Source organism: Meriones unguiculatus, chromosome 5 (genome assembly GCF_030254825.1).
Source record: "Meriones unguiculatus strain TT.TT164.6M chromosome 5, Bangor_MerUng_6.1, whole genome shotgun sequence".
NCBI lineage: Eukaryota > Metazoa > Chordata > Mammalia > Rodentia > Muridae > Meriones > Meriones unguiculatus.
The window spans coordinates 119617926-119627610 of NC_083353.1; the positions used below are offsets into that span (position 1 = coordinate 119617926).

The following is a 9685-nucleotide window of genomic DNA, read 5'->3' on the forward strand; positions in this document are numbered from 1 at the left end:
GAAACTGATACTCCAAGGACCATCCATGAAGATAACCCAGAACCCCTGCACAGATGTAGCCCATGGCAACTCAGTCCCCAAGTGGGTTCCCTAGTAATGGGAACAGGGACAGTCTCTGACCTGAACTCAATGTCTGGCTTTTTGATCATCTCCCCCTGAGGGGGAACAGCCTTACCAGGCCACAGAGGAAGACTATGAAAGACAGTCCTGATGAGACCTGACAGGCTAAGGTCAGATGGAAGGGGAGGAGGTCCTCCACCATCAGTGAACTTGGAGAGGAAAATTGGAGATGAGGGAAGAAGGGTAGGATTGGGAGGGAATGAAGGAAGGGCCTACAGCTGGGAGACAAAGTGAATAAAGTGTAATTAATATAAAAAAATAAACATTTTTAAAACTAATAAAAAAAAGAATAGAGAAATAATAGAACAGCAATGGTTAAAGAAAGCGTTGCTGAAGGGAGGGAAAGCAAGCGGCTGGGCATGGGGCCTTGGAAATGTTTAAGTAAGGAAAGAGGAAGCCTGCAGGCTAGCGGTCTTGCTATGCTCAGATGGGGGCCACAGGTATGTGTTAACAGGAGAGCCATAAGCCCTTTTTGCCAGGGATAAGGAAATGCTCCTTTTGACAGACACAGGAACCCACTTCACAACTGCTTAAAGGAATGTTGGCTTTTATCTAACCACCAGAAATCTTCCTAAAGTCTAGGTTGACTTTTTTTTTTTTTTTGGATATTTAGACTGCACTTTGAAGTTCTGGGATTTAGGAGCGGCCTTTTGACCAGACACTCTCAGAGCACACGGATGCTTTGAATAAGTAACACATACATGCAGTTCAGGGTGAAACATGGAGCATTTTAACCATGATGTTTAAAACTATACTGTATTCTAAGTCATGCTCAGAAATTAGCATCCATGCATAATACACTAATGAGGCTACACGGGAGCACTGCTGAAAAAACAATGAACGTGCATTACATAAATGCCAGAAAAGCACTGTGATTAATGGAGACCCAATAGTTCCGTAGGATACTAAGGATAGGAAAATAATAGCAGTGTTCTGATCCTTACAGCCTTCCTTGGGTGTTTCACTAGTGCATTTCCAGGCATAAGTCTATATACCTAATCTGAATTTTTTATGGGTTTATATTAAGTGTGGATACAACCATATACAGATGTGCACACAAAAAGAGCCTGTGGGTATCTTTGCTTAATTTGTCACTTGCAATCTAAATAGTCCCAATACAGAGGTTAATCCATAAATAGGATGAGTTTTCACAGTTGTAGTGTTACAAAGGCAGCCTCTATGCCTGTGTAAGCTTACGTAATGTGATCATCTGGTCTTAGTACCGCAGAGAACGTTACAGGATTACAGGGCGGACACACTCAATTTTAATCCACCTTTGAGCCTTGCAAAATGCGTACTGGCTGGCTAAATCACGTCAGCGCACGGGGCTCCTTCCTTTAAAGCGACAGGGATCTCCGCGCGGCTGTCCCTCCAAGTTACGTAACCGCCCGCAGCAGACCGTCCCCGGGAAGCTGACAGGAAGGGGCGGAGCCCACGCCGCCCCGCGCCGCGAGGGAGGGAGCGGCGGGAGCCCGCGGCGGAGGTGAAGGCTAGCGGCCGCGTCACCCTGGCCACAACCCGGCCCTGCTCTGACGTGCGCGTCGCTGCGGAGACCCTCGGCCGGGTGGGACCACGCCATGGCCCCCACCGACGCCCCGTCGGCCCTGGCGCTCAGGGCCGTGGGCCCCGCCGCCGCCGCCGCCACCCCGTACGGCGCCTTCTGCAAGGGGCTGTCCCGCACTCTGCTCGCCTTCTTCGAGCTGGCCTGGCAGCTGCGCATGAACTTCCCGTACTTCTACATCGCGGGCTCCGTGATCCTCAACATCCGCCTGCAGGTACACATCTAGAGCGGCGTCCGGGCTGCTGGCGGCCCGCAAGATGGCCGCTGCCCGGGCCGCCGCGCAGCGCCGCCGGGATGCGCGAGAAGAACGAGCAGTCTCACGAGAGCACGCTCGCGCGCGGCCTGCTCCCTCCCCCGGGAAGTGGAGGGGGGAAAGCCAGTTGGGTCTGTGTTCTTCCTGAAGCAGAGACATTTAAGACCCGAGGGAGTACCTAAGGAACACCAGTAAACTGGCGAATCTTAGGCTACGACAAGTGGCACAGGACGCGTTATGAGAAAGGAGGGTTACGTTTTTCAGGAGCACAGATTTACATCAAACTCTACGTTTTGGGATTCACTTTTTTGAGAATATTTGGACTGTGAGCTAGACATTGATTAAGAGGCCTGTTCCATCAAGACTGTGATCTGGAAGCATGTTATCTCCACCTCCCACAAGAGGATACATTGAAACTGTGGATCAAAGCCAAACCACTGGAAAGCATACGCGGAATGCCAAATATGACAGCAGAATTTTGAACAGATAGTCAAAGTGAGTGAAGATGTCCCTGTCAAAGAAACATTGGATCTAAAGAAAAGAAAGCCCAGTTGTGGCACAGGAATTGACTACCATTCCCTGATAGTAATGCAAATGGCCAAATTAAAAGGGAATACTTAACTTTAGTTACAGAATAAAATGCAGATGCTGCACAGCTTGTGGAAATGACGTTTGACAGGTGGAGGGGCAAGCAAGTAAAATGGAACGCTGCTGTGCTTGCAGAGTGGGAGGGTAAATATATATTCATGTGTATGGAGGGGGTAGCAGCACGAAGCAAACAGGAAATTCCCAAGGATGGAATGTTCTGAATGTCTGAAAAAGAGCAAATATCTGGTGTACGTGAATGTATGCTAGAGAATTTTCCAAGTCTTGGGTGAATTAGTAATTGTGCTTTATTTTGAAATTAAAACTGAAGCCATTACAAACCGCAAGAAAAATAAAATAATCATAAATTATGCTGCCATACCTCCTGTGAATAATATTGTACCTGTAATATAAATTGTTACTTAACAAGAAATAATTATATAACATTGGACAGCTGGAAGATGAAAAAGATGTATGTATAATGATGGCATATACATCAAGATCAGATGGACTTGAGATTTGGCTTTGTTACAGAGGGTTGCCCTAGCATGCATGAGGCTCTAAGTCTGGTTGCCAGCGCTACAAAAAAAAAAAAAAAAAGTCAGATATATAAAAAGCAAAATGAAGTGATTGGAAAAATCAATGCAGAGACATCAAAGAGCTAAAAACGGTTATTTATGGAGAAAAGAAATGGGGATAGGTATAAGAAAAGTAAGGGTTCCTTGTTTTTTGTTACTAGTGTGACAGTATTATGTGATTTATTTTTAATCATGTATATGATATTCTTCCAGTAAAATCTAATTTAAAATACTTTGTTTTTAAAAGCCCTCCTGGTAATTGAATCTTCCATAAGTTAAATGGTACAAAAGTATAGTGGGATAGGAAGTCTAAATCATAACACTGTTCATGCTTGGCAATATTAAATATATTTTTATAGGAATATTTTACCTACTCTTAATTGGGAATATTTTTCATTTCTACTTGTGATTCTCCTGACATATAATTGTTTGCTTTCTAAACCCATATAAGATGAATATATGCTGTCATAGGCATGGGATTGTCTTGGTTGTTTCTTCCCTAGGAGCACATGTTAAGATAGTGCATGCTGCTTTAAAACCCCCTCTGCTGGCTTTGTGAGTATATTGCTAGTTTCCACGCTCTGAAAAATCTAGGATCCAGTGAGAGCCAGACATAGTAACTCATAGCTGTTATCCCAGTACTCAGGAGGTTGAGTTGGAACCAGTCATTCAAGCACAACCTGAACCACATGATGAAAAAGCTTTCTTTCTTTTTCCCAAAGAACCAAAAGCAAAAGAATCCAGTTCTAAAAAATAAAAATTTTAGAAGGAAATTCATTGTCTCCTCTTCAGGCTTTAAACCTGAATACAACTTTTGTTGTTGTATTTGTTTGCTTTTTCCCCTTCCTTGCTTCCTTCCTTCCTTCCTTCCTTCCTTCCTTCCTTCCTTCCTTCCTTCCTCCTTCTTCCTTCCTTTCACAGGGCTTCTCTGTAGTTTGCTGTGTAGTGCAGGCTAGCCACGGACTCATGATCCCCCTGCCTTCACCTCTTGATTACTAGCCTTACTGACAATGTGCCAATAGGCTTCATATTTGCCAGGTGATGTTTTAGATGTCACAGGAGTCCCAAGGCTGTTTGCCAAAGGTTTCTATCACTAAAATGTATCAGCTACATAAGTGCTTTGAAGTAAAAAAATAGTCAATGTTTAATTGATAAATATATCAAGCATTTTAAAGTATCAGAAAAATCCAGAAATCAAAAGAGAAAGTACTGTAGTAGGGCAGAAATAGTGACCATGAAAAGAGCTGGAGACATGCTTTAGTTAGTAAATTATATCCTGTAAAAGCTTGAAGACCTAAGTTTGGTCCCCAGAGACTTTGTAAGTAAGCCAGCCTTGGCCTTATGCTTGCAACCCCAGTACTAAGGAGAGGCGGAAACAGATCCCTGGGGTTCTCTGGCTAGCCACACAAGGGTACTCGGCAAGTTCCATAACATGGAAAGTGACTATCTGTAACAATAAGGTAAGCAATGTCTAAAGAATCAAATTAAGTGTTGAACCTTTAGCTGCCACCCATGCAGCTCCCTATTTGGTATTTCAGTCCATATTTTTATTAATTGTTCTAATTATTTAATAATTATATTTAGAATTATTTTTAATTATATTATTTAATAATTTTTTATTTTATAAACTTAATCCACTGAGTCCAGTTATCACTACTGATATGGTCATGGGTGTTAAGTCATCCATATTCCTAAAGAAAAGTGACAGTAGCCATCTGCCCATTAGCTCTTCAGCTGGGCTTGGTGCCTCAGGTTCCCTCCTCATTCCATAATGCAGTCTTTGAACTGGTTTGACCTGGTGCTGGTCTAATGTAATTAATCACAGCTTCTGTGTGCAACAGCCATATCATATCAAAGCTTGCATTTCATAGCACCCTTCCTCATCCTGTCTTTTACATTGTTCTCTTCCACGGTGAATTCTTAAATTATCTGTCAGGGTGGGGTAAAGAATAGCAATGATATTGTTATTTCTTTTCTACCATGTGTAAATATCCTCTTCTACCTATAAGTTATTTATTTTTTAAATAAATACAGATTGTATTTATAATCCCATGTTCAACTACCTTTTCCACTTTTTAAAAGAAATTCAAAAGGTTGGATTATATGTGGTGAAGAAATTGCTATTGTATATATAGATATAATGCATATTATAAAATGTTTGGACAGCTAACTATTGATTAATGTTCATGCTGCAGTCCAAAGTAGTCTAAACATCAGAAAACTTGCTGGAGAGATGGCTCAGCTATTAAGGGCATTTGCTACTCTTGAAGAGGACCTAGGTTCTGATCTCAGTAGCACCTAGTGGCTCACAACTATCTCTAGCCGTTTCAGGGGGATCTGATTACCACTCTTGGCTTCCAGGTATGAAGAATACACATAGTGCAGGCAAATACTCCTAAAAATAAAATTAAAAATAAGAAGACATCATCATTGATTTCATGATCTACTAAGCTAAAACAGCATTTATCACCAACGAATAGGGAGAAAGTACTTGTAGAAATCCACTAATTCATATGGAATCACAAAGAACTACTGCATCTGTGAATGATCTTACCAACTCTTCTCACTAACACATCTCGTCATTCTATTTGAAATACACAGCCTCTAAATCACTCCTATTTGTGTGTGTGTGTTTGTGTGTGTGTGATAGTCCAGTGACATGATTCATTGAAGTTCATGTTTGCCTTTCTTCTGTTTCCCCCACCATCTCAGCACACATCTCAAAATTACCAGTACTGTCAGTGGCCAACAGCAGTCAACAGCAAAAGTTCCTTATGATTGACAGTCTCATGTCCCATCAGTAGCAAGAAGTTCATGAGTAAAGAAATATGCCCGATTCTTGTTCTTAAGCGCTAGTGTCAGCAACTTTTCCTTTGACAGATACTAATTAAAGGAGTGGGGCTTTTGGAGCTTTTTCCAAACTAGAAGTTGTGAGGGATCTTAAATGTTTGAGGGTGACTCCTAAGTGAAGTATCACATTCATCTCCCATGTGTGGAGGATGCTTACCCAGCTTAATCACTGCCATCTACAAATACTCGTTCTGTGCTTCATCGTAGATTTTTGTTTCACTTTGCATACCGCCATTCATTTTTAAAACAGAGGCTATGGTTTTTTTGTTGTTGTTTTCCTCACAATTCTCAAAGGATGTGATGGTTATTGTTAATTATCAGCTTGACAGATCTTATCACCTGAGCCTCTGGGTATGGCGGTGAGGCTCATTTTGATATTGACTGATGTGGAAAAATCTGTCTTAATTGTGGGTAGAGCCATTTCCTAGACAGGGGTTCCTGGACTTTGTGTGTGGAGAAAGGGAGTTGAAAAGGAGTTAAATCAGTTCATTTTTTTCTCATTTGTGAGCCTAATGTGACCAGCTGCTTTAAACTCCTGCCACTTTATTTTTTCCTGCCATGATGGACTGTGCCCAGAACTGTGATCTAAATGAAGCCGTTCTCTTGTAAGTTGTTTTATCAGAGTATTTTACCACTAAAAAGAGGAAAAAAACTTAAGATAGAGGAAAATATCCCTCACTGTCTCTTCCTCAAGATAAGCTTAAGGTGGAGTTGGCCTAAAGTAGAAAGGCAGGTTTCACAGTGGCAGGGAATAGAGTTTAGGGTTATAATGGGAGTGATTAGAGTTTTACTTAATCTCAGGCAATATAATGAACATGCTATAATGTTCATTGCTTTGTTATAATGAACATGAATGAATGAATAGGAGAGATTTGGTGTACCAGGAATCAAAAGGGATTGTGTTTATGTTTCTCAAATGCATTTAGCGAAACTTCTGATAATTTTTCTTGTGAAGGCTCAGAATAGGATATAGATAGCATATTAACTGCTGCTTAGAAAGGAGAGAATTTGAGAGAACTTTGACCTAATGGGAACAACTGGTAAAGGTGTGCAGTAAGGTTCTGGTAGGAGACCTCACCTAAAAAGTAGCATGTGTACCTCTTGAGACAAATCTGTAAAGCATTCTTAGAAGTCAGTACAGATACAGGTATTTAGCTGGTATGTGTGTCTGAAAATACTGAAGAAAACAAACCTTGCTGTACCTGATGTGTTTGGCATCAGAGTTTAGCCAATTTCATCAGCAAGACTCAGGGTATTTCTCTCCTGTCCGTCACCAACCTCTGGACGGAAAGAAGAAATTATTGCATACAGATTCTCAAAGTGAACATTTATTTGGCAGGTATGAAGTTAGTAGTGAAAAAGAAGTAGTAATGATACCTCTTTTTTTCCCCAACATTTTGGTCAGTTCTCCTCGGTTGTGTGCACTGGCCTAGGGGTGCATGTGTTGGGACATGGTCTGATGCTGCTGAGACCTGCAGGAAGGTGGCAGATGCAGAGGGTGGAGGTGCAGAGATTGAGCTCACTTGCTACTCAGACATGCAGATTACAAACCAGTTCATTGCAATAATCTACCCTACGGCCTAGCCTTCCACTGTCAAGAAGGCCCTGTTCCTTATATTTCTCTTTCCTAAAGTTTGCTTTGTAAGTGTAATTACTCCTAGCTATATGTGAACTCACTTACCCCAAAGACCATTTCATTAGAATCAGAAGTTGCTCACAAGTTTACTTAATTAGCTTATCTAATTGCAAAATTTAGTAACACTAAACAGCAAATCTTCAAAATTAAAACAAGGTCAACATATAAGGCTAATGTGCTCTCAACTTAATTTTCGCATTATGTTTTCCAAGACATGATAATTAAAATATAAGTGCTGAAAAGCACATTTTGTTTCATAAAATACAGATTACTAGTAGGCATGTGTTATATTATCATTAAAGCCATCTTCAGCATCATTCTTATCATCTGTATAAAGAAGAACCACACAGCTCAGACATAGTTGGGTGGAAAATGTGAATACTTCTACCATTACCTTACTCATAGCCCCATGGAGCAAAAACAATAAGTGTGTATCATCATTTTACTGAAACCTGTTTTACCTTACTACTTCATAGATAATATATATACATACACATATATAATGCCTAGTATACTGTGTGCAATGCCTAGAGTCTGTACAAAGTTATAATTCCTGCTATCATAGTAAAAATGTTTGTAGTAAATCTCCCCCACTGCCTTATTTATAATTCAGTCATTGTATGTATCCTTAAGTTATAGTATTATAAATACATCTACACATACACTGTCTCTTAAACTTGCCATTCATTCTATTTGCCCTCTGTATCTTTTCTCTTTATCTAATAACTCTGCTGATAGGATTGCAATGAAATGTGTACACAAAACACTTTCGTTCTCAAGACATGTTTTTTTTGTATTAGCAACAAAAGTATGATTCTGAAATAAAGGTTAATTTTATTTTTAGATAGGCCATAACATAAAAGTACTGATTTTTGTCACTGTGCATAGGCCACATGTATATTACATGCTGTTCTAAAATTCAGAAAAATTAGCAAGTGTGTCGAAACAGCAAAAATATTTATAACTTATGAATTCACATAAAGATTAATGTTGCAGATATGTTTTCCAGTTTGCTTTGAACATATACGCATCATATTCCTTTGTTATCAACAATGCTTTTTTGGTGTTTTGGTTGTATTTTGTGTTTTGAAAATAGATTCTTCTCTCATACAACCACAATTTCTCCTCCCTTTACTTCTCCCAGATTATCCCCACTTCCTGTCTTTGCCAGATCCACTCACTTCCATTTCCACTACAAAAAAAGAGCAGGCCCTCCAAGAGATGACGGTGAAATAAGACAAGACAAGGTACAATGGGACAAGGCAAAAGCCCTCATGTGGAGGCTGGACAAGGCAAGCTAGTAGAAGGACAAACGTCTCAAGAGCAGGCCAGAAGTATGCCCACGTCCCCTGTTAGGAGTCCCACAAAATACCTAACTGCCATAGCAGATACACAGAGGACCTGTCAGCTGCTATGAGCTCTTATGAGCTCATGTGACTCCTGCTTAGTTCATTTGGTGGGCCCTGTTCTCCAGGTATCCTCCATTCCCTCTGAATCCTACAGTCTTTCCACCTAATCTTCCATGGGATTCCCCAGTCTCTGATGGGAGGAACCGAATGGAGACCTACAATTTAGATTCTTTCTCTCTCTCTCTCTCTCTCTCTCTCTCTCTCTCTCTCTCTCTCTCTCTCCTTTAATAACAAAAATATACCTGCATTCCAATTTAAGGAAGTTGAGAAGTGGGACACTTTGGTGCATGTCTTTGATTCTACAATGCAGGTGGTTCTCTGTGAGTTCAAGGCTAGTGTGTTCTTTATAATGAGTTCTGGGCCATTAAATTCCTGCTTAAAAAAAGAAAATATTAGTTCAGAAATTAAGCTGTGGGGCTGTGGGGCCACTCCAACGAACTTGAGAGACCCACAGAGGCTCTGAGGAGAGAAAAGGCAGCAGAGAATGAGCCTTCAGAGTCTGCAGTGTCTCTAGAACATAAAAGGCTGGTCTTATGGAAAGATGCTTTTAAAAATTGATTTCATGGTATTGGAAAAAAAATCTGGTAGCATGAAGTGGTGTGTGAAGCTGAAAGAAACAGGACTAGAGATAGGGTGGCAGGAACAGGTATGGGATCCTAGACAAAGGAACATGTTGTTGCCAAGTAGGGCCAG

The 9685-nt window shown here is 40.8% G+C and overlaps 1 protein-coding gene across 1 annotated transcript; it reads left to right on the forward strand.

Annotated features, from left to right (window-relative positions):
* The first annotated feature begins 1526 nt into the window (after positions 1 to 1526).
* On the forward strand, positions 1527 to 3870 carry Smim10l1 (small integral membrane protein 10 like 1). The gene has a single exon (XM_060384303.1). It carries the CDS (start codon positions 1698 to 1700, stop codon positions 1905 to 1907), a length of 210 nt encoding a protein of 69 aa, XP_060240286.1. The 5' UTR covers positions 1527 to 1697; the 3' UTR covers positions 1908 to 3870.
* Positions 3871 to 9685: the final 5815 nt, after the last annotated feature.